The sequence below is a fragment of the Strix uralensis genome, chromosome 27 (genome assembly GCF_047716275.1).
Source record: "Strix uralensis isolate ZFMK-TIS-50842 chromosome 27, bStrUra1, whole genome shotgun sequence".
NCBI classification, from domain to species: domain Eukaryota; kingdom Metazoa; phylum Chordata; class Aves; order Strigiformes; family Strigidae; genus Strix; species Strix uralensis.
The window spans coordinates 2,172,281-2,196,413 of NC_133998.1; the positions used below are offsets into that span (position 1 = coordinate 2,172,281).

The 24,133-nt window shown below is 54.0% G+C and overlaps 1 protein-coding gene across 1 annotated transcript; it reads right to left on the reverse strand.

Annotated features, from left to right (window-relative positions):
- Positions 1–1,146: 1,146 nt before the first annotated feature.
- On the reverse strand, positions 1,147–18,944 carry ATP8B3 (ATPase phospholipid transporting 8B3). The gene is made up of 27 exons (XM_074851246.1): positions 18,890–18,944; positions 18,178–18,269; positions 17,498–17,611; positions 16,918–17,016; positions 16,385–16,446; positions 15,693–15,765; positions 15,517–15,587; positions 14,866–14,948; positions 14,093–14,251; positions 13,481–13,569; positions 12,436–12,629; positions 11,559–11,767; positions 10,206–10,240; positions 9,629–9,785; positions 9,012–9,200; positions 8,476–8,588; positions 7,933–8,097; positions 7,522–7,633; positions 7,129–7,204; positions 6,522–6,663; positions 5,801–6,065; positions 5,096–5,319; positions 4,481–4,564; positions 3,937–4,176; positions 3,589–3,727; positions 3,185–3,315; positions 1,147–2,534 (listed from the first exon to the last, which is right to left on the reverse strand). Exons 1-27 carry the CDS (start codon positions 18,942–18,944, stop codon positions 2,298–2,300), a joined length of 3,609 nt encoding a protein of 1,202 aa, XP_074707347.1. The 3' UTR covers positions 1,147–2,297.
- Between the last annotated feature and the right edge of the window lie 5,189 nt (positions 18,945–24,133).

The window sequence follows — 24,133 nt, forward strand, 5'->3', positions numbered from 1 at the left end:
AATCCCAGCCAGGAAGAACCCGCAGCCTTGGGTTTGCCAGTCCAACCACCTCCATAAAACATTGCTCATTTTTCTGTATAGCAATAGGCGACGCTCGCCCTCATCCCACACGGTCTGAGGGCCGCATCTATGAGTTTTTAAATGACTTTTTCCTTCTAATTAAATTGAATTTTATTTTTTTTTCTGCTGCTTCATTGTTACTCTCATGGGATAGGTTTTACTCTACAGCGAAATGCAATTGTTACTCCTCTGTGTCTTGCAACTATATTTGTTTAAGCTATTTACAAACGTTAAAAAAGAAAAAAAAAATTAAAAAGAGTCTTATGTGTCAGGCACTTTATCCAAACTGTGCTGTGTGCTCTGGAGTTTGTTTCTTGTTCTTTGCAATGACTCATGCAGGGGAAGTTACCAGGAAACTTAACTCCAGCCTGTCAACAGGTTTTAAAAGAGAAAAAAAAATTAATCTCTATTTGTTCATCCTTTACTGGTCATGACTGTGTTGTATTTCTGCAGCTTTCTGTTTCTTCAATAAATTATTTTCTAGTCATTCATCCTGGGGTGTGTGTGTGTCCCATGTTGATGCTCGGGGTTCAGTTCTCTCCTGATGCAGCTCCACTGCTCCAGGAGCTGCTCAGGCAGGGCAAGAGCTGCTGGGGAGGAGTAGCCCCATTTTAACCATCTCAAGTCCTCTCCCTTAGACCTGGCCTGAGAGCATCAGGGGGTAGATTTGGGGATCATGGCCAGGCAGCTGGGAGAGGTTTCTTCCCCCTGTTTTCAACCTGGTCATTGCAGAGGTGAGAGTTTTCCCAGAGGAAGCCTCATACTTTTATTTCTTGGCACCATCCAGCACCCTTCTGGCCAGAGCCCAAATAAAACACTTTAATTCTCACAAACTCAGTGTAGATGAGGCCAAAGCACTTGTTAAACAAACTGATCAGTGGTGTGTGCTGCAGGCAGGACAAGCCCTCATGCCTGATTTATTTATTTACCTTTTTACCCAAATATCTTGTCCTACCGTGCATTTTCCCATGGCACAAGTCCTGGCAGGTGGCACAGAGCTGGTGGCACACACCGAGGGACGACAGGACTTTTCTGTGCAGCTTTCTCCCTTGGTGGCATAGCAGAGATTTGCAGGAGAGGAGAGAAAAGCTAAAGTCCTTTTTATTAAAAAATAAAAACAATAAAAAGGGTGATCCCATCACCAGTCTGTTGTTCACACACAACTTCTCCAGCAGCTGCTGCTGATCTCCACAAAACGTGGCTCTGCAGGACGTGCTCCTGTGCCCGCTGGGCTGAGCTGACGTATGTCACCCCAATGCTTTTCTCTCCCCCCAAAAGTACTTTTCAGGGCTTTGCAGCAAACAAACTGTCCCCAAAGATGTGGACATCAGCCCTGGGGCAAGTGGGACACAGCTGCTGGGGAGATGGGGCATGGCACATAGTAGACACCACCGCCATGTGCACCTTGTGCAGGGATGGCAAAGGCAAGGAGGTAGATGGTGGGGAGCGCTGAGGAGAGGCTGTGAGAAGCCAGGCTGATTTGGCTGGAGAAGAAAAACTGCAGGTAATCAATGATATGTAGGTCCTCCTCCAGAAAATAGGGGGCATCATTTTAAAATTACGCCACTGGAGTCTGATCTGTTGGGTTGACGCATGTGAAAGCCATGGGTACCGGATCCAGCCCTGCATGGGGAGGGCGACTGGCTCTGCACTGCTCTCCTTGCAGCTGTGGGAAAACAAGATGAGGGTCTTCATGCAGCCGCTGCAGCTCAGCCCCTGGGGAGGGAGTGAGCTGGGGGTGAGGGGCTGCACCCACCACCCAGCCCCACTGCTGGTCTTGCATCAGGGCATTTTATTAATTCAGAGGTGGGATAATAAGCCTGGGGCAGCAGAGCTGCTGTTTGTGGGTCCAGCATGAAGCAGGATCAGCCTTGGGTGGGAGGAAGCGCTGGCTCCAAGGGGGCTCAGCAGAGGGAAGGCACCTGGGGTACCAGCTGGGGAGTTGCGGGGCAAGGGGCCAAGCATGGTGACAGAGGTTGGGGGTTTTCGCAGCTTTACAGGCTCCTGCAAAACCCACACACACACTGCTGTCGGGACATGTCCCAGGGCTCCACACCCGGAGCAGCAGCCCTCCAAGCTGGGTCAGCCTCTCTGCAGCCACAAGGACTTCCCATGCTTTAAAACCATCCGAATAAGATTTTAAAAATGCCCATAAAAGGAGGGAGCCACCCAGTTCTGTGCCTTGATGGCATCTCCCCTGTCCCAGCATGGTGGGAGGTTGATGCCAGCCAGGGCAGCTATGCAGAGGCGCTGGGGAGGGAGGACAAAGCCGGGGTCATCTCTGGGTGCAGGAGACCTGGGCCGGTGCTGTGGGTGGCCCCAGCACGCAAGCTGTCCCCGCGGGTGATGAGGCCGGCGTAGCCTTCCTGGTGGGAGAAGGCGTAGCTGGAGTGGCGGTGGAAGGAGCCGCGAGGGACATGAGCACGCAGCTCCACCGAGGGCTCCGGCTGCCGCTTGGCCTTCAAGCGGATCTTCTGCAAGGAGATGGGGAGATCAGGGCTGTGACCACCTCCCAGGCAAGCCCTCACCCCAAGTTGGGATACACAGGGACACCCTCCACTGACACATGGTTTGGGTCCCAGCTCCACCATGACCTGAGTCGTTATGATGGGATGTGTAATGTGTGGACCCTTCTGGGGGTCTTCAAAGCTCCCGGAGCTCTGGAGTACAATCTCAACCTCTGCTCTCATCTGGGACCTCTTTGCACCACCAGGAAGATACAACCCACAACCCAGATGGGGATGAGCTCTACCAAGACCTGCACTGGACCTCAGTGCCTTCTAAGTGTCAGGTCCAGGGAGTCCTGGAGGCCAGCTCCTTACTGCAGCCAAAAGCAGATCCTCTCCAAGAGCTGGAGCAGGTCTCTTGCCCCAGCGCCTTGTCAAGCCATGAACCAATTTGGGGAGAGTGCCCTGGAGCGACTTGGGCACTAGTGTCATGAGAGTCCACCACCAGCTGAGTGCTGCCACTAAGGAGAGGTGACATGGCCCACCACTACAGTCCAGGCAGCGGCTTCCCTGGGGAACCTCACCCTTCCCCTCACCAGTAGTGCCCTGACCAGCCCCGGACACCGATGCTGGCAGGAGGCAGACCCCTGCCGTGCCAGCCCCTGCACAGCCCTCACCTGCTGGGTGGTGGTTTTGCCCATGATGGTGTGGTACAAGTGGATGGTGAGCGAGGGGATGGTGTTCACCACCAGGGACAGCAGGACCACGAGCAAGACGTAGGGGTCAGTCAAGGCATTCAGGCTGGCATCTGTCAACGCAAGAAAGTCGGTGTTTTTAAGGAGGGAAGGTGGAGAGAAGAGAGGGAACAACTGTCGGGGGACAGGCCCCCACCCGTGAAGGTGTTGAGGGATCTAAAGAGGAGATGGCACCTAAATTGGAGTCAAAAATCAAGACAGCAAGATCGAGAAGTGGTGATGAAGAGATGATCTACAAGGCAGGAAACAGCTTGTAGCACCAAGCCCAGGCTGGGCTTCCCTGTCTGGGGCAGGGAAGGACCATGGGGATCCCTGAGGCATCTCACCTGGGAAGCAGAAGATGGCAGGGGCTATCCTGAAGGCGTCGATGCTTTGGGTCAGGAAGGAGAAGAGGCAGAAGAGCAGCAGACTGGCTGTGACCATCAGGAAGGACAATGCCGTCCAGAACTTGGTGTCCAGGATGATCTGCAGGGACAAGGGCAGAGCACACAGCGTCTCATGAAGGCTGTGGGGACCCTCTTCCATTCAGCAGCTTGTCATGAATTCCTCTCCCACCCCAAGGGAGATCATCCCCCAGCCACAAAGCTGCTGGGGATGGTGTCAGAGAGCCCAGGGCTGCAGTCCCTAAACATCTGCTGCTGGGCCAGGATGGGGAAGGGCAGATCAGTGCTCACCTCCACCAGGACCGACAGCAGCGACGACGTGGCCACTGTGACAGCAAAGGACTCATAGTCGCCGACAGCCTTGCTGCCAACATGGTCCTCAAAGGCCCAGAATGCGATGTAGAAGCTGGCGAGTGAGGTGCTGACCCCGTGCAGGAGGGTGACACCAAAAATGCGGTAGTTGAAGAGCTCATCTTGCTGCCCAATCACGTAGAGCTCAGGGAACTCCAGACTCTTCTTGGCACTCACATCCTGCCAGGAGGGCACCCAGCATCACCCTCCCCACCCACACTGGGGAGAAGGATTGGGCCACCCCACCCAACACACCCTTTTGGAGAGCTACAATGAGTTCCTCCACCTGCTTGCTCTGGGGTGACGGGGAACAGAGGCACCCTAGGATCAGTGGTGAGTTCCAAATGCCCATGGAGCTGCTTGGAACCCCATCCCAGCACAAAGAGCCATGCAGATGAGGCACAATGACTGCTGGGCTGATTCACACCAGCCGAGGATGCAGCCTCCAGGCACAGGGGCTGGATGCAGCCCGGTGAACCCATACCTGCTCCAGAAGGCCCACGGACAGCACGGGGTAGGCGGTGTAGAAAATGTTGTAGAGTGCAAGGAACCAGCCCTCGTACAGAGGCTAGAGGGAGAAGAAAGCAGTTGTGAGCTCAGTGATGCTTTGGAAGGACTCAGAAAGGATGCCCAGGCAGCAGGGGTGAGTCTAAAAGACTCACATCCAAACTCTGGGAAATCCCCATGGACTTGTGCCAGGCTCTGCATCAGCCCTGCATTATCTGCAGCGATCAGTGGGCTGCGGGGCCGTGCTGGAGCCACACAGTGATGGTCAAGTCGCACTGATGGCCCTCAGGATAGAAGATCCCATTTTGGAGGAAACCAGCTTAATGCACATGAGATCTTTCCCTGTGTCTGTCCAAGACTGAGCTGCAGCACACAAGGACATCCCAAATCTCCCCAGGGTGCTTTTCCCAATCCAGCCAGGTGAAAAGCAGATAACCAGTTGCATCTCAGCCAGGCAGTGATGAGGACACATGCCCATCAGGCGGTACCAGGCACAAGACCTGCATGGGATCCTCAGTTGGGGGGGTTGAAACATCGGTGTGCAGAACTCCACGGGATGGATGTGACCCCTGCTAATGGCAGCATCCCTCACCTGAGCTGTGAATCCGCTGTGGAAAGCAAACCAGACCTGAGCCATGAGGCCAGCAAAGGTCTTGTAGAAGAAGTAGCGGAGGAACTTGCAGATGCGGAGGTAGGCCCAGCGGCCATGGACGAGCAGGAGGCGCTGGAGGTAGGAGAACTGCGCCAGGGCGTAGTCGCTGCACTGCACGGCTTGCATGCCCTCCAGCCCGCTGATGCCCACCCCGATGTCAGCGGCTGCAGAGGACAGGAGGGTGTGAAATGCAGGTGGGGAGGTTTTCAGGGAACGGGTGCTTGATTTCCCTGTGGATTGCTCCCAGGCTGATGGGCAAAGGGTGAATCCCAGAGTGATGGGCAAAGGGAACAAGTCCCCTCTATCACATGTCACAGCTGCAGGAGTGACATGTCAGGCATGGTTGGGTGTGTGAAGAGCACAGCCCCATGGCAGGGCTGCTGGAGAGGGGCAGGGATGTCTCTGCCAGCTGCCCAGGTTGGGGCAAATGGTCCACCCTGCTCTTGTCCCAGGCTGGTCCTGGTCCTGTGCCTCTTGCTCCCCTTCTGGCACAGCAACGTGGGGAACTTGTCTGGGGGTTTCCCTGCCAGCTCCTCACCTCAAAGGAGATTGTGAAGTGGTGGAGATGGCAGATGGGGTACCACCACTCCCCACCAGCGGGATGCGCCAGCTGAAACCCACACTCTCCCCTGCCCCGAACCTCACTTTTGATCATGTTGACATCGTTGGCGCCATCCCCAATGGCCAGCGTGATGGCCTTCTTGTGCTTCTTCACCAGCTGCACGATGAGGGCTTTCTGCTTGGGAGTCACCCTGCAGCAGATCACTGCCTGGCAGCTGGTGGCCAAGTCCACAAAGGCCTTCTCCACCAGACTGCCCCGGTCCTGCGAGCCTGTAGCCTTGCAACAAGCCAGCCGCTGCCACAGCTGCCCCTTCTCCTTCAGCACCTCTCCCGTGTGGAGGATTTTGTCCTTAGGGGAGAGCACACGCAGTTGGGACCTCACCCATAACCTTCAGAGCATGAGGGCCCCCAGCGCCTCAACAATGCTCTTAAATCTTGTAGCTGCTACAAAAAAGCAACCTGTTTTCTCCAAGTTCATCATGCAGCAGGCACTGTGACCATGAGACCAGTTTGTCCCAGTATGACCAGAAGAGCATGTGATTACCTGCCAGCCTGCGTCATCCCAGAAGACCAGTTGGGGCAGGTGTGGTTGAAGACCCCCAACACCAAATGATCAGTGTGAGGTCATCCCCCTCTTCACTTTTCATTCCTGAGCCCAAAATGGGTTTTTCCCACCCCTTGGGCAGGAGGGGCATCACCTCCTCTGTGTGCTGGTGCCACCCAGGACTTTGACAGCACCAGGGCAGAAGCAGAAATCTGCCAGCGCAGGCAGGGAGCAGAGAAGAGCATCCAAGTGCCACCTTACCAGGAAGTCCCCACTGATGATCAGAGCTCTCTTCTTGTGGCATGAAGCCTCTGGGCACTGCTGGGAGAGGTGGCCGCTGCACAGGGCTTCCTCGCTGCTGCTGAGGTTGTTGTTGCTCACCCAGTAAGCCTTGAGGATCTCGCTGTGCGAGGAAGGGGTGGTTGAAGATGAGCTGGGGACACTGGGCACACTGTCTGGCTTCGACTGAGACCTACAGTTGGTCTTTGCCATCTCAGAGCCAGCTCCATGGAGGGGGAGCTGGTACCCAGTGGTGGGAACAGGGGGGAAAAGCGGGGGCCCCAAGGGCTCACTGATATCAGAAATCAGCCTCTGACCCTGTGGTCTAGAGGCTGGAGATGCAACTTAAGCACTTTCTGGTCAAAGCCTGCCAGGGAAAAGCGACGTAGGGGCAGAAACAGATGAGGAGGCCTGGAAAAGCATCAGCAGATGAAGGCTGGGACAGGGACATGGACATCTAGGCTAGGACAGGGAAGGAGAAGCATCTCTGGCAGAGTCAAGCGCTGCCCAGCCTGCACAGGTTCCTACGCCCTCAGGTGTCTTCAGAGGGAAAAACAATGTCCTGAACCAGGAGGTCATGATTCCTCACCTGATCTCCTTCTCCTCCAGGATCTCCATGTCGTCCGTGAGCAGCTTGCATGCGTAGCCAATGTTCATTGCAGTCTCTGCAACACGCAGGTGTCAGTGGCCGATGGCCATGTGGTGCTGGCCCCCCATCCCAGGGCAGCCCCCAGCTCTTGGGTCCTACAGCCCTTGATGGGCTCCAGCTGCTGGGGGTTCTGCTCCAGCTCTGTGCCATCGTGCAGATGGCTTCCCCTGCCTCAGTTTCCTCATGGGTGACGTGATCTGTGGGATGTGCTATTACTTATATTAGAGGGAACAGCAGAACCTGGTTGTTGCCCATGTCCAGGGTCTCATATCTCTTCCTGGTTAGGGGAGAATCTGAAATGTGTTGGTGGGGCCTGGAGTTGCCTCCACTGACCTTGTTTGTCTCCCGTTAGCACCCACACTTTAATGTTGCCCAGTTTCAGCAGCTGGATGGTCTCAGGGACTCCGTCTTGCAACTTGTCCTCAATGGCCGTGGCCCCAAGCAGCTGGAAGGAGGGTAAGTGAGTGTTGTGACATGGGGCAGAGCAAGATGCAGAGGTGAGAATTGCCTCTGGAACCAACCAGAGGTCCTTGCTCATGGGTGGCCATGACCTGACAGATCTCTAACCCAGTCTACTGGTATTTCACAGTCACCCCTGGGGAGGAACTCCACCTGCCATCCCACCCAGGGGATGGGTGTTGGGTTGGACACTTCACTCCCTCATCCCAGAGAGCCAAACCCCACACTCCTGCCCTCCGTGGGACCAGCGCAGCCGGTTCCTCCTAAACCCCAGCCTCATCGCACCTGCAGGTTCTGCTCCATCTCCTCGTACAGCTTGTCCAGCTCCCGCGCGCGGTCCTGCAGCAGGACACTGGCCTCGTGGTGCCTCCTGCTCCACACGCTGTACTCGACCTCGCTCACCTCCTTGCTGGCCAGGCATAAAGTCCTCAGTGTCTCCTCTGCAAAGCTCTGCAGAGACGAGACATCAGGTCTCCCTTCCCTTAACCAGGATGACTCTTATGGTGGACCAGGGCATCGTGCCACACAGCCAGGATGCTCCCATGGGCAGATCCAGAGACCCTCTAGGATCTGAGGGTCTCCATCTGGGCTCTGACTCCCTCCCCCATCCTACAGCATCCGCATGAGTGTCCTTGCAATGCAACTGGTCCATGCAGAACACCAAAGGTGGATTTGATGCCCTCTTAGCCCCTGTCCCAGAAGGAAGAAAGAAGGACCAAAGCCCTGAAGCCAGAGGGAGAAAGAGCAGCAGGTGACTCCAGGACATCCAGCCCAAAGCCAGTATCAGGGAGACCAGCCCTCTCCACCCCAGGCTGGTGTGGGACTCACATCCAGTGCCATCTCAGTGAAGGTCTCATTGGGCCCTCGTCTCTGCAGTCTCTCCAGGATGACCGTGTCAGCCCCCTTGGTGTAGAGTCGGATCGTGCCCTGGGGGTCTCGCACTGGGAGAGAAGGGAACGACAGTTTAGGTACCCAGAGAGACAGCTCCCACTCATCGCTGTCCCTGTGCTGCAGAAGGCACCACAGGGGACACTAGTGCTTTTCTGCTCATGGTCATAGGAAGCACAGGATTGTCCCTGGATCTACACCACCATGAGGCAGGATCAGGCCTTGAGGACTGTCAGTTCCTCACCCACCTCCTCTGAGCCCCTGATTTACGTGCTCTCTCTTGACTGCTCAAACCCTTCACCAAGGTATCAGGGTGAACAAAACTGCAGAGATGACCAGGACAATCCTTAGGAGTCCCCTGTGCCAGTTGCGGTTAATCACAGCCATCCCAGTGCCACCCCTTGTAGGGCTGGGTATGGAAGGGACCCTCAGTGTTCCTGGAGGGCGGCCTCCCTCAGACACGCCGTCCCACTCACCCAGGACAGACATCCTCTTGCGATCGCTGTTGAAGTCCAACATGGCCAGCACTTTGTACGTCCTCTTCAACCCCAGCTCACTGATGGTGATGGTGTCTTGCGTTCGGGCCAGAAAGACATACCCCAGGTTCTTGGCTGCCAACACCAGTGCTTCTTCATCTGGTGAAGCTGCCTGATAAACCAGCTGGTCTGCAGAAGAGGAGTAGGGGTTAGACAAGGAGACTCCCAACCAAGCAACTCTTGGACATCTGAAACACCTTGTTCTTGCCCAGCATCAACATTGTGTATGGAGACCCTAAAGTTCAAGCCACCAGGCTAGGGAAACTCAGTCCTGCTTGTCTCATCTCTTCTGCTCATTGCCCCAGGCAGGACAAGTGCCCAGACATGGGTGGATTATCCCCCCTTTGCTTCTGTTCCAACTAATTAGCTTTAAAACAAACCCAAACATACACGTCTGTGATGGTGGGCCAGTGGCCCAAAGCATCCCCAGGCTCTCACGCCACCTGCAACCCCACAGCAGAGCTTTGCTGGGTGATGGAAAAAGCCATCGCGGCCTCAATGCCTTGAACAGCTGCTCGACCTCACTCCGAGCATGTCAACCACCGCGGCCAACCCACCGCCTTTCTCCTCCACCATGACAGTGTGGCAGAGGGCCAGCAGCCTCAGGAACTCCCTCAGCACGGGGTCGCTGTTCCGCCGGGCAGCTTCCAGCAGCGTCGCGTCACAAGAGTCCAACTTCTTCTCCCCATGGTGGCTCCAGGTCAACCCCGACCCCTGCAAGAGGCACGGGCAGGCTGCAGGGGCCCGAGGGAGAGAGCGAGCACGGGGCTCTGCTGCAACACAGCAACGCTGTGCTGGCACAGCCCAACCCAGGTCAGAGTCGGTAAGCCGAGCTCCGCATTGCCTACACCAAGAGGGTGAGTATAAAAAGATTGGGAATTAAAAAAAATAATTTGGAACTGCATTTTTATAATCTGGTTCCCCTGTCTTAACTGGTAGCTGAGAACTGGCAAACTCGCCAGCCCGAGGGAGCACATTCCTCTCTGTTACAGCATGGGACCCCACTGTAAGCAAGTTGTGCTCCAAAACAAAAGGCTGGTCCTGCTGCCGGTGTAATCAATAACTGCTACAGCTTTGGCCCCGATGAGGAGCAGCGTCTGGCCCCACACTACATGGGAGAGGAGAGTTACGCACCGATGGCTTCTTGTTCTCACGGCCTGTGCCTGTACCTGTCAAAATAAAAATTATTCAATTAATAGAGAGCTGGCAGGGGCATCACTAGCGGGGGCTTCGAGCAGTTCCTCTAGATGGAACTGCTGCTTTTGCTGCCCAAAAGACTGGCAAGAAGGGACAGGTTTCCAGCATCTGCTCGGTGTTGGTCATGAGCCAGGCTCTGTTAGGATGTCTGGGTTTGACTTATTTGGCTCTTGGACTGTTCCAGAATTTCTACATGTTTTTAATGTTAAAAATTCAGGTCTAGCCTTCATCCACATTTCCTGGGAGACTCTGCAGTTGGCCAGAGACTGGTGGAATAATGGCGATGCTGCTATCACAGAGGTGCAACACGATACATCAGGCAGGGGAAAATTGGTTTTATTCCTGCTTAAAACCTTTGCTGGATTTTTTTTCCCCTCCGTTTTGCTTTTATCACTGCTCATTTGCCTCAAGTGCCTGATACTTATCTCAGGAAAAAGGAGTTCCATGCTAAAACTCTGGCCCACCCCACTTGCTAAATTTCTCTAATTAAGCTCCCAAAAGCCAGCTGAGAGCTCGAGTAAGTATAGTAATAAGAAAAGGAAGGACTTGGCAATTCTCAGGTTAGAAACAATCGAAAAACCAAACAATCGTAAAAAGAAGCAAAGAGAAATTACATGCATTCGCTGTAAAGAAACAACATAAGGGAAATGTTAATTTCTTTGCCTCCTCCACAGGCAACCTGAAAGCCTCAAAGTGCCCAGATTTGGAAACCAAGCTGGAGATCCACCAGAAAATGATGCAAAGTAGAAAAGCACAATCTCCTTTTTCTCTTCAGGACCTTCAAAGAAAATTAAAATCCATGGGCTCCACTGGCCCATCACCCCCTGGCTCCTCTGCCTGCCCTGTCCTGGACACCTGAGCTAGCATCAGCCAGATATTCCAGGTGGGATCCCCCTCACTCAGACTGTTTGCCATGTAGCTGTGCTGAGCTCCTAACCCCAGGCTCTCTTTTGTATCAGGGAAGACCTAGCTGATTTCAGCTGAGTTTGGGGCGTGATACATCTCCTGAAAGGTAGGCACCCACTTTAGGAAAGCAGAACTGTGCCCTGACTCCACGCACTGGGAGCACGAGACAGATGTGACCACAGGTGTGGTGGCCCCTGCAAAGCACCGATAACATGGGAGATGAGAACAAGCTGAATTCCTACAGCCTCTGCTGGACCACCAAGATCAATCCACATGCCTCAAGCTTCCTAGCAAGCCAGGAGGAGTGGAAAGAACCAAAGTGGCCTAAATTCAAGGTTCACCTCACTCATGAGTCTCTACAAACTTGTGTCCACCAAAAGTTACCATAGATGGTCCCATTGATGCAGCATTTCTTGAAGCTCATAACATTTTGTGTTAAGGTGCCAGTCTTATCCGAGAAGATGTATTCGATCTGGCCAAGCTGATCATTGAGGCTGGTGCTCCTGGCTTTTGCTGGAATGTCCTTGACAGCGTAATACATTTCCAGATCCCAGTTGATAAAAAAGCTGTTCACCAGATAGATGAATTCAAACCTAGGGGGTCAGATAGAAGAAAAATTATGCTGGGAAAGGAGATCGCATTATTCGCATCCCAGGGGCATTTGGGGATCTGACACAGGAAGAAAGGGCAGAGGGGAACTCCCAACCTGGATCCTACTGCTCTGAGCTTGGGAGAAGCAAGAGGGTTTTCACTGGCCAGTTTTCCAGAAGGCTCATCACACCAGACTGAGAGCTCACTGGGTCCCAGGCTACTGGGCTCCCCTCTGGAAACCTGGCCCTTGACAACAGAAATTCATAGATCTGGAGATTCAGTGAAGGGCTGAAAAGTTTGGAAACTGCTTCTTCCAGCACAAATTGTGATTATTGCCCGCTCACAATGGCTGTGCCCTTCTCTTCCCCACCCTGCTGCTGCTCAGTGGGGAAACACCACCTTCATCAGTCTCATCCTCAGCCTGCCCACAATTTCCTACATCAGTACATGTCTCTGCATCTCTTTTCTGGCTTTCCCCTCAAAGCACATCATCAACGTTTGTAAGATACACACCCCATCCATTAGGGCTAGGGGAACACATGGGAATGACTTGGGTCACAGCTGGATCTTTTGTGCAGCCCCATTTTGGGGCTGTAAACCAAGGTGCCAGGTGATGGCCAAGGACAGGGGGTACTGATCTCTGATCCCTTCCAAGCTCTGTTGTTCTTACGTTATATACATGGACATGGGTATGATGATGCTCAGGAGGATCGTGAAGCCCCAGAAGTTGAAGAAGGCCTGCTGGGCAGGAGTTGTGTGCTTGTAGAGAGCAGAGAGGTAGCTGTGCTTCTCCTGGAACATCCTCGCCCAGAACCCAGAGGCAACAGCAAGGCACAGCGACGTGACCAACAGCACCAGGAAGATCTGAGATGGGAAGCCAGGATAAGAATTTCCCATCACACAGAGCCCACAGACTCTTTTCTAGGACCAACCATTGTCCCTTCCAGACTGTTTCATTTAGCTGTAAACCTGTGGAAAGGTGTCCTTGTGTCTGAGGCTGGTTCTCAGAGCTCATCCTGGGCCGAGATGAAGGATTGCAGCATGTATTTCAGCTCGACACATCCACAACACACACACACACACAGCAAAAAACAACTTTCCCACCCTCCTAATCACCTCAGATGCCATCTCCCTGGGCAAGGGGTGTCCTGCAGCCTTCCCGTTGAAGTACCGGCAAACAGGAATGCTGGTGGCCAGTCTGAGAAGTGGTGACAATCAACCACCAGGAACAGAACTAAGAGCTATCCAGTTCCTATGACCAGGCTGCTTTGCTTCCCACAGAGAAAAGGCTCCTCCTTCTCCCATCCTCCATCTACTCCATGCTGAGCCACAGCCTGCAGGTCCCTCAGAACAAGCCACCTCCTTGGACCTGCACAGTAATGGATTAATAAAGCAGGCCAGGAGGGGTTGGAGATCCTGAATACTCCAGCTCCCTGGTCCAAGGGGCTGCTCTACAGCTGAGGAGTCAGAGCTGCCAGGGTTCAGGGTTTAAGCAACACAACCATGGCGCAGATTGCTCCAGACCCAGCAACTACCACTTCCTGGGAACATCAGTTGGTATTTGAGCATAACATGTTAAACCCAAGAAATTTTGAGCGAAATATTGCAAGCTTAAGAAAATCAGCATCATCCAAGCAAGCAGCATTTTAGGAGAAGACTTGTGAGCAACCCCAGGTCAAGTGGACCAGGGCAGGAGGTGTTTGCACCACACTCACTATGATCACCAGCCGGTCCATCATGCAGTCCAGCTTGGTTTTCTTCCGCTTGATCTTTCCACAGTTCCTCATAATTTTGGAATCAAATCCTGGACGAGAAACATTTTAGAAGTAAAAACACAAGTCCACAGTCCCCAGAAGGTTGACTTGCAGCTAAGTGATGCTGGTTTCCTCCATAACATCTCCCCACTTCTGAAAACCTCATCCCTTGGTCAGTGGTTAATCAAGCTGTGGTTGCACACTCAAAGAAGTGCTGCTTACACCAGCTCTTACCCCTCCCCTCTACCCACAGCTGCTCATGGCCAAGCCCTCAGCTGTACTGAGCCACAAAGTGCAAGAGGCCACAAAGTGGAGTAGATCCAGGATGTGATGCAGGTGAAATATAACCTGGGATGAGTAGAGGTTTGGTACCACCACATCATCTCTCTGCCGGCGAGCCAAACACCAGCAGAGCTTACGACAAACTTCTGGGCGGTTGGTTACAGCAGCAGGTCCTCCCACTTTGCATCAGTCGAGAATGGGACCTGCTGATGCCAGAAGTGCTTGGGCAGCTTAAAATCCCTGGGGACCTGGGTGTTTCCTGCCCTTCCTGATCCGGACCCAAGCACTCACCTGCGTAGATAACCAAGCCGTAGCAAACATCGGTGTTGCGAAGCTTGCAGCCTCGCAGCAAGATCCTTTCACTGTCAAGTGAGTAGGTCTCGCCCCTCCACTCCAGCGTGCCGGTGAAGCTGTGCATGCGGCTGTTGGGCTCCTCGCAGATCACTCTCCCTTGAGCAGAGGGCACAATTCAGGTGATGGCTCTGGGGGAAACGAGAGGGCCTTCCCCTTCCCTCACCCCCCATGCCTGCCCCCTCCCAAGAGGTGTGCAGGGGGCTTCTCGGGGAGATTCAGGTTTTGTCAGGGCATCTCCAGACGCAGTTGGGATATGGATGCTCCAAATTAAGGCTAAGCTGGGGGGGCACCCTGAAATGCTGGGAGGATGCTCAGCCCAGGAACCACACTGGGTTGTAAAACTGGAGAAGGTACAAACACAACCCCCTTCATCCCCAGAGCCTCTGAGAGAGGACTCTGTATCCTATGGAGGACCAAAGGGGAAAAAATCCAGGGTCTGAGCTCAGGTTTGGGAGCCAAGCACTTGATTTCTGTGGGAAAATCAAGATCCAGGGTAGGGGGAAGGTGCACAACCCTGATGGACCCATCGCAGAGCCACTCTGCTGGGGAAGGGCCTTCATGCAAGGTCTTTGGTTCCTTGCAGGCAGGAGCAAGTGCAACTTCCCGTTGGACTGATGGCACTTGGTGCCTGAGGGGACAGAGACTTCCCGAGGCTGAACCCATCCCATCCTGGTGAGATGGCCGCATCCTTGCCTGTCTGGGAGACTCACCATCAAAGGCAGCCATGCTCTCCTCGCTCACCAGCTCCTGGTGGGTGGCCAGAAGGGCTTGTCTGAACTTCAGGTTTGTTTCCCTGTGAACAAGAGCCAGGGAGGGAAAAATAAAACAACCCTATGGGGAGACAGAGCTGTTAATTCTGCTATCAGACCCATGGGACAGAGACGGCCATTAATTATTGGGTGATTACATGAGTGATGGCAATGAAAAGTGAGATAGGGACCTATCATGCCAAACATCGAGCACTCATGCAGGGAGAGAGCCCTGGCCTGGAGACCCTGCCATTAAATCATCCTGCAGACGGGGGTGGAGGGATGGGCAACCGCTGTCCTCCGCCTGGCTGGGAGGAAGCCAAGAAATGGAGAGAGATGCCCAAGGTCACAAGCTGTGCTGTGGAAGCCTCAAAAGTGGTTTTGGGCTCCCATTTTCAAAATTTGGGGCTCAAATTCCATTTCTGGGGTGTCTGTAGGTTTAACTTTCAGACGATCCCCACATCCCATGGTTTCTGCTGAACTTGCAGCCCTCCCAGCATGCCTGATCCCCCAGTGCCGGGGGTCCTCAAGACTGGAGGCTTCAGCCATTGGCTGGGGTGTCTCTGCCCCTCTCCCCCCATGGCAATAGCGGTCCCCTGCCCCTCTCCTCACCCATCGATGTCAGCAGTCTCCACGTAGCACAGGCTGCTGGGCTCCGAGCTGCACAGCAAGAGCATGTCGGCCTTGAAGAACAAAAAGGGGGAAGAGAGCACCTGGCTGAGCCCCTCCTCGCTGAAACTCCCCCCCCACTGCTCCTGGTGTGCAGCCAGCTCTGGGGCACCACTCACCGGGACGAAATTCTCCTTACGCAGGCGGATGATGTCCCCAACACAGATGTCACGCCATTTCTGCCAGCGGAAGCTGCAGGAGAATTAGGGGAAAAATTTTTATCCTCGTAGAGCGGTGGGAATGGGGCTGTAGCTGTTTCTGTCCTCTGGACCAGCCTGTGTCTGTCCCTGCTTCTTGCATGAATGGGGTCTCCAGATTGTTGATTCCTCTGCCACTGTAGTGGCCTCCCATCTGCGTGACCGAAGGATGGCTGAGCACTGAGGATGGCACAGGACGCATTTGTCACATCCCTATCTCCTGTACCTATGGGTGGCAGGGATTTTCAGCCCCTTGGCCACAGGTGGGAAATGTTGGTCCTTCCCTGAACCAGTGTTTAGCAGTGCTATGACTCTGTGGGTTAGATACGAAGATATGGAGGAACTTATGTGGCCAAGGAAACCTTCCTCCCAGCATATCACAGCAAATTAGAGCTTTTTTAGAGCTGTCGTCTGTGACTGGAATACAATCATCCCTACAGGTGAACAGCTGGACCTGCAGCAGATTTTGGGAAGCGATGGGAGTTTGCAGAGCCAGGTACAGTCCCTCCAAAACCCTTCTCAGCTGCTCTGCTCAAGGATGCTCAGCACTTGAGACAATCCTTCGTTCCACACAGGCCTGGAAAACACGGGTACAGCTTCCCAAAGCCCCTCACCTCTTCCCAGACAGGATTTCACATGGCCTGCTGTTGATGTTTCTGTCACTTTGGTGACGACCCTGCACAGAGGAGAGATAAAAAGAGGCCAAAAGAAAGGGATGGGCCATGCCAGACTTCTTTGTCCCATGAAAACATCCTTCTTGATGCTACAGTCTGTATGCTCAGCCCCAGGGCGAGATCTGCTTTCTGAAGAAATTGGAAGATGTATTCTGATGAATAAAGAGGCCAAATGCCCCCTGGGTATTTCTGGGGGCTAACCTGGGAATATAGCCATTGGTTAAGATATTAAAGATGTCAGAGATGGGGTTCTAGACCCCAAGGAAAGCATCTGGCTGGTCACATCCTTCCCAAGGGAAAATATGAAGCATTTTGGACATGGAAGACTTGATGGTATCTTAGGAATGACGAATGACAGCAACTCCCAAGCTTTTCAGTTCACCCCACAGCAAAGGGGCCCTTTCTGATGACCATCCCCCCCCCCCAGGACCTACACCCAACACTCACAGGCTTTCACTCCAACCCATACTCACAATGTCATCGATCAGGTCTCGTAGACCCCGGATGGTGAGAAGGCAGCTCAGGGGGAACAGCAGAGTGTACCAGGGCAGCGTGGAGATCTCAGGGAAGGTCTAGAGAAGGAGAATTTCACACCACTGACACCACTTTCATCCCACTTTGGGACACTTGAGGTGATTGAGTATCTCCCCCTCGCTCCCAGCTCCCGTCCCCAGCCAGTGCCTGAGGACGGCAGGAATCTCTCTAAGAAGAATCAAACCAACATCTCTGTCTACAGAGAACTGTTTTGTTGAATTTCCACCTCTTTTTAAAGTGGATGTGTGAAGCGCACGTGGGTCCCTGAATTTGGAGGGTAAGATTTCTGTTTAGGTGTGGTCTACATGAGCTTCGCATGCATCTAAACCAAATCAGTTTAAAGTTACCAAACTTAACGTAGGTTAAATCCCTCAGAGTTCAGGAAAGACAATGAACACCACTAAAATGCAGCATCCTTGACACCATTTTAGACCAGAGTCCCCTACTCTAAACACCAGACAACCCTCCTCTGCTAGAAAGTCTCGCACACACTTGCTCTTACCTTGGTGTCCATCTCACCTGTAAGAGGATGACAAAGACGAAGTAGACGTTGGCCATTCGGTGGAACTGCTCATAGAGGTTCAGTGGCACGAAGGTAAAGACGTTGTACTTGGCTGTCTTAATGGCATTGCCCTGCAGAAGAAAGGCAGGTCAAAGCCACCGTGGGAGTTCAGCCACGGGAAATCAAGGATGTGTTTTGAAAATGCGCAAAACATTTTGGTGTTTTTAGGACTTTATAACTTTTCATGGCATAAGAGATGCCTTTAAAAATTTACCAAAGCCATAAGGAAAAGAAGACATTTATTAGAGCAAAGGGACATATAAAATTGAAACAAAATCATTTGTTCCTGATCATCTAAAGCATACCTAACTGACCCCCAGCTAGATGGTCACTATTTAGCTGGGGAAAAAAATCTGGGTTTTTTTGATCAAAACTTAAAAAAAAAATATTTCTTTTGATTTGACCCTCAGACTAAAGTATCCTTCATACAGTTCTGCTCCTTGTCTGACAGTTTCAGAGGACATCTGGGGCACCAGGCAGGGAGCGGCCCTTCCTCTTCATTGAGGATTACGTATGTGACTCTCCATCCCACTGGAAATCACTGCAGCATCTCTGTCATGTCACCCCCAACCACTACCAGCTCAGGAATCAGGGGCTGGGTAAACAAATGGCCCAGGACTGGCCCAGGCTGACTCACCGCATACTTCTTTTTGGTCAGACAGAAGGCAAATTTCTTCTTGAATTGCATGTGGTAGTTTCGGTCGTTGGCCCTCACCTCCCAGGTGAAAGCTGGAAAAGCAAGTGGATATCCACGAGTTCTCATCAGGGTCAGGCCCTGGCCATCAGCCTCTGGTCTCCAAGTACACAAGGACCAGTGATGGTGCCACTGGGCTCATGGTGACCCACTGCTGGTGAGACGGGCTTTCCATAGCGCACCTACACCTTGAGAGCTGCTGGAGGCACAACTGGGAGAGAGCTGGATCTTTGGGGTTAGCTGGGTTACAGAGTGGACAGAGGGGGCAGGAGGCCAGAAGCTTCCAGAGATGTAGGACTGCAGCACACACTTCCCCTCTGAGCCTCAGGCTAACCATTTGGGCTCAGGTTTTGGTTTAACAGTATAATCAGGCCAGGTGAAGGACGACTCCTCCAAGCACAGTCTTTGCTATTCTGAAGACTGGTCGTTCCTCTCTTGACTTCATTTTTGCTATCCCAGCGCAGATACTGCCAAGCAAGGGACATCCCAGCCGTGTTCCCCAAGTCCTGCATCCCAGCTGATGGTCCATCTTCCTAGACCATTCCACCCCAAATCTGCTTCTTCCCCATCTCACAGCCCTGCCCCACCATCACCTTTCTCATGAACTGTCTAAAAAAAAGAAAAAAACCCCAGAACACACTTATTGCACACTGACCTGGCAGCTGCTTCTTTCCATGCAAGGAGCCTGAGGCCGCGTCCTGCTCAGCCATGCTGGCACCGCTGCCAGGACCTAGGAACAAGGACAACCACAGATATTTGAGCAATGACAGCACGATCCCACCAGATGCTCCAACACCCCAAAGCTGGGCCCTTCACCTCTCCAAGGTGGAGAAGGGACACTCTTCTGAGCACAGCTGGGGATTGGTGGCTTCCCCAGAGCTGCAAACTATCTTAGACCTTTTTACTACCCTGGAGATATAAAGCCCCACATTGACACACAGTCCTCTGTAGCCATCGGAACATCATAGATCAGTGACTTCAGGCTGAATATTTGTTATCAGAAAACATCTTTCTCCCTTTAACACCTGATGTTCTTTGCCCTGCCTTCTGCAGGACCAGCCACAGCTCAGATCTGGATTGAAATCCACTTCACTTGGGCATTTTTTTTCCAACAGATTTGCCCTTCACGGGTGTCTGACACTTACTCAAACCTTGTGTGGGCATTGGCGCTGGGGGTTGCCTGGATAGATCCCCTGCCTTCCCAGTGTCCTCGGGGATGCTCAATGGCTTTGGCATGGGTCATCTTTCAGGCCCACCTTCGCCCAGTCCCAGCTGCCCATGACAACTCAAAGACATTTTTCCTCTCTGAGGAAGTTATGGGAAATCATTTGAAGTCATCAACAAGGAATAGAAACTCTCCCCATCCTGCCATCACACGCGAGCATCCGTCATGCCTAGAGAGCAGCCACCTTCATCAATGACAAGATTTCCCTTACGCTCAGTAGCTCAGTGACCTTCCCTGCAGGGATGTTAGAGAAGATTAATTAATGTTTGTGAAGCGCTTTGTGATCCTTACATGAAAGGAGTCAGTGAACTATAAAGCATTAATTAACTTATTATTAAATAATCCCACACAGAAGTCTATCCTTGCCATTATTTTTTATCTCACTCCTTTGATCACTTTTTTTTTTCCCATTCTTTCACTGAAGTATTTACTTCTGTCCCTACTCCTCCTCCTGTTACAAGACAAATTTGATATTGGTTTGCTCCAACACACGACGCTGCCCTGAGATGCTCACGGATGCCACCAGCTGGGCCCGAGCTGGTCACCTCATCCCAGGTCAAAGAGACCCTGAACAGCAACATGGGCAGCACCTGTGTCCAAGAGCTTGCCCCCCCCAAAAAAAAGATTTGCTCCACAACATCATCCTTCTTTACCTCTAAGGACTCAGCATTTGTCATGGCACTTGCATCCTAAATGACACCCATGAACTCAGCACATTTGGGGCCCATCTTTATTTTCACAGCACGGCTGAGAAGGAAGGAAGGGTTGCAGGGAGCTGCTGTGCATGGTGGGACACTTGTGCTACATCTCACGGCTCCAATTACCATTTGTCACACAGATAAGGGAGCAGGAAGAGCTGGGTTACCTGGAGGGATGAGACTTCTTCCATACCCAGCTGAACAGAAGAACCTTGGATCCCAGACTGGCTGCTCCCACTTTGTTTGGGCAAAATAGGGTGGCAAAGGGCTTAACACAGAGAAATGCAAGTCTCCCATCTCCTGCTGTGACCCCACTCGTGTCCTTGGCCTGGTGAAGCTGTCAGCTTGGGACATCTTTCCCTGCAGCCAGCCAGCTCTGGGCTGCATATGGTTGCAGAGAGACAAAGGGGGGACACCAAACTGCCCCCCCATCTGCTCCTAGCAGGTACGGTTCCCTGCCTCCTCCTAACAGAAGGTTGGGGACCACACAGGTGGACCACTCTTCCTCATAATGGGCCAAGCGATACAGGTTCAATGGAGACACCTGCACCTCAGAGAACATCTAACAGGAGACAAGATGAACCTCAGGGTATCCAGAATGGGGAAATCTGAGCCACCTGCTCACACCCCTCTAAGCCAGCTGGTGCCCCTTGGTTTGTCTGGTGGAGGTAACCATCCCTGCCGTGACCCCATCCCCAACACTGGGCCAGGGCACCACAGGGCCCCACCAGCCCCTGTCCATCCTGCAGTCCCCAACCATGAGCATCTAGGGGTGGCAGCTGGGGTCAACCCTGAGCCCAGATCTCCAGTCAAGTTTATGATGAATTAGGTCCAGATTCAAGCTAGGAAGTCAACACACAGGTCAGGATCAGGTCTGGTGACACAGGCCAAGGTGAGACAGAGCTCAGTGATTGCTGGGCGGGTCCACTGGGACAAGACCAGCTCCAAGGCCAGGCCAGAAAGTAAAGGGTAGAGGGCTGGGTCCATGGCCAGGCACAGGCATGTGGCCAAGCTGGAGACACACCCACCTGCAACAAAGCTTGGGCTAGGACTGAACCCCAGGGCTGAGCTTAACTAGAGCCCATGGGCGGGTGTGGAGAGGTACCAGGGGAGGCTGCTTAGGGCCATTAACACCTGTTAGTGCCCTCGAGGTCCTGACCCATTGCTCAAAGCATCTTCTGACCTTGCTCCTTGCTCCAGGACATCAGTATTAAAGCTGAGGCTGACAGCGATGAGTGCCAAGATGTTTGCCTGGGCTCACCTCTTCCAAACCAGCAAACGGTACGATCGCTTTAATCAAAGGGTCCAACCCTGCCCTGCCCCGAGTCTCACCAAGATGCACTAGAAGACCTTAGTTTTGTCTGTGGTCACCCTTTCAGAAGGTCCTTCTTGTGCTTGGGATCAGGCCTGAAGTTGACTGTCCATCATGTCCCCACTGTGTCTGTCATCTCTGAGCCCCGCTGTACTCAGTGACGATCACCATCAGCCCCTCCGTGCACCGCTCATTGGCTCCAAAGCTCCCCTGTTCCCGGCTGATGCCAAACGAATGTACAGCTAATTAAGCACCTGCAGTTGGCAAATGTGGGACACTCTGTGGAGCTGAGTGCCGCACAAAGGCAGCCGGGAAAACAGCCTCTTGACAGAGCCCAGGAGCAGGGGGAAAAGGGAAAAAAAGGAGAATAAAAAAAGAGAGCACTAGAGAAATACTTCCAAGGAGGCATCCAAGAAACCTTGGGTCCAAGAAAACTCTTGACAAACCTCTCTCATCGCCTCATTAGAAATAAAAATTGCACTTGGAGTAGGCGGGAAGTGGCTGGAAGTGGGTGCCGGGCGCCCTGCCAGCCCCGGGCGGGCGGCCAAACCCTGCACCGGCCCCAGCCTGGAGCTTCCCGGGGCCAAAAAGGGCCAGCGATTGTCAAAGGCACAAGACATCCTCTGACCACTGCTCCACCCCCCATCTAGCCCAGCAATGATTTATTAACCCACAGGATGTTCCTCCAACTCAGTGCCTGGGATGAACCGGCTGGTCCACCCGTCCCAGCGGGGAACGTCCCGTCCCGATGGTCCCTGAGGGCTTGGGCTGTAAAGCACCCACGTGGTGCTGCTGGGTGCTAACAAGATCCAAAGCGGAGCTTTCTCACCCAAAAACCACAATTTTAGGCTAGTTTGTGTGGCTGAACACAAATAAACCAGTTTTAAGCAGGAACAGGCACCGCGCCACAAGGGTTTGGCCCGGGTTAGTGAAACACGTGGAGATTTATGTCGGTCGCTGATCCGACCCGCTGGTGCGGGGTTTCTGTGACGGTTTTTGTTTCTGAAATCTCCGGATAAATGTTGAAATGTTGCTCAGTACAGGAATTAGTGTGAGACATGTTGGGTTCCCTGGGAGCACCTACCAGAGCCAACACAGCCACCACCTGCAGCCAGGGCTTTCTGGTCGCCTTTCTGCCCCTCCTGCTCCCTCCCAGACAAAAAAAAAAGGGGGGGACGGGACCAGCCTGACCCCCGCCGCGGTCCCCTGCCCGGGGCTGGTGTGTGTTGCTGTAACCAGCCTTGTGAGTGCTGCTGTTGTTTACCTGACTGCAGCGTCCCTGACTATCAGCCAGCACCCCACCACCCCGGGGACCCCCCCGCCGCCAACCCCCCAGTTGCTGCAGCTCCAGTGTCACCCCAGACTCAGCCCCATCGCGACAGCGGTCGGTGGCACCAGCCCAAGGACGGGTGACGAGTGGGTGGGTGGGTGCGTTCGACAGCAGCTGGTTCATGCCTCCTCCTGCCCTCGTCACGCCGGAAACACCCCCGCGCACCGGCCGGGTGGATCACGGCTCATTAAAGCCTCTTGGGGTATTTTGCCCAGCTCCAGCCACATGCCCGGGCCATGAGTTTCCCTCCGCTCACCCTATTTTTCCACCTGCTTTGATGGGGCTCCAGGTGAAAAGGCAGCTCCCCCATCCCAAAAGGCTCCTCCGTGCCCAGCATCCAATGGCAGCTTTGTTAGAGGGGTGCTGCCGTGGGCTCCCCCCTTCTCCCTGGGGTCCACAGGGAGAGATGCAGCTCCTGGGAGAGCCCTGAAGGACCCGCTGGCAATGAGCCCCCCACCGCACCCACTGCCCGCTCAGGTCCCACTCAGCACCCATGGGTGCCCTGAAACGAGCGGGAGGAGGAGGATGGCAGCTCTTGGGACCTGCTGCCCTGAGGGAGGGGGTGCCACCGTGCCATCCTCCCCCCTGGGTCCCCGTACCTGCACCGATCCTGCCTGTGGCCCTGCCGACAGCCCCGGGCAGCCGCCGAGCTCCTGCCACCACAGCACGGAGGGGGACTGCTGCCACCCGTCCTGCCCCACGCAGGGACCGTGGGGACAGCCCATGCCACACCTCCAGCCCTGGCCTCCGCAGGGACCTGCCTGCCCTGCCCGCCTCCCATCCTGGCTGCCTGCCTCTCCCTGCCTGCTGCCAGGGCACCCTCGCTGGGCACCCCCCAGCGCTCCCCCTCCTTGCTGGGCACGGCTCAAAACCTGCCCTGATTTATCATCTTGGCCTGGCTTGATTCAAAACAACCCAGAGCTGCTGCTGCAGGAGCTGTTCTTGTGGGATCTGCCAGGGGATGGGGATACGGTGTCATGGCCAGGGCGTCCCCACCATTGTCCCAGTGGAGAGGCAGGTGGTCCCAAACTGGGTCTGAGGGCATCGGGTGGGCACGAGCATCTCCGGGGCAGTGTTTAGGCAGAGGGCAGGCAGATTTGGGTAGCGAGGGCATTGGGCTACACCAGGGCTGAACTGGTTTCACTGGGGAGTGCCCAGTCCCCCCCCGGAGCCCTCAGGGTCTGGCAGCAGCTCAGTGGGGCTCAGGCTGTACCTTGAAAACCAAGGAAGGTGGGAGCAGGGGCCAGCTGAAGAAGAGGAGGCCGAAGGCACAAGCGAACCGTGCCACCTCTGAGCAGCCCCGAGGTGACAGCGCTGGGACGGCAAACCCAGCT

Coding starts and splice junctions, on each gene's coding strand:
- ATP8B3 (XM_074851246.1), bottom strand. CDS start 18,944: ATGGCTGAGCAGGACGCGGCCTCAGGCTCCTTGCATGGAAAGAAGCAG. Junction 8,098..8,475: donor TCACTGAGATGGCACTGGAT/GTGAGTCCCACA, acceptor TCGTCTCTGCAG/AGCTTTGCAGAGGAGACACT. Junction 7,205..7,521: donor GCTAACGGGAGACAAACAAG/GTCAGTGGAGGC, acceptor TGCGTGTTGCAG/AGACTGCAATGAACATTGGC.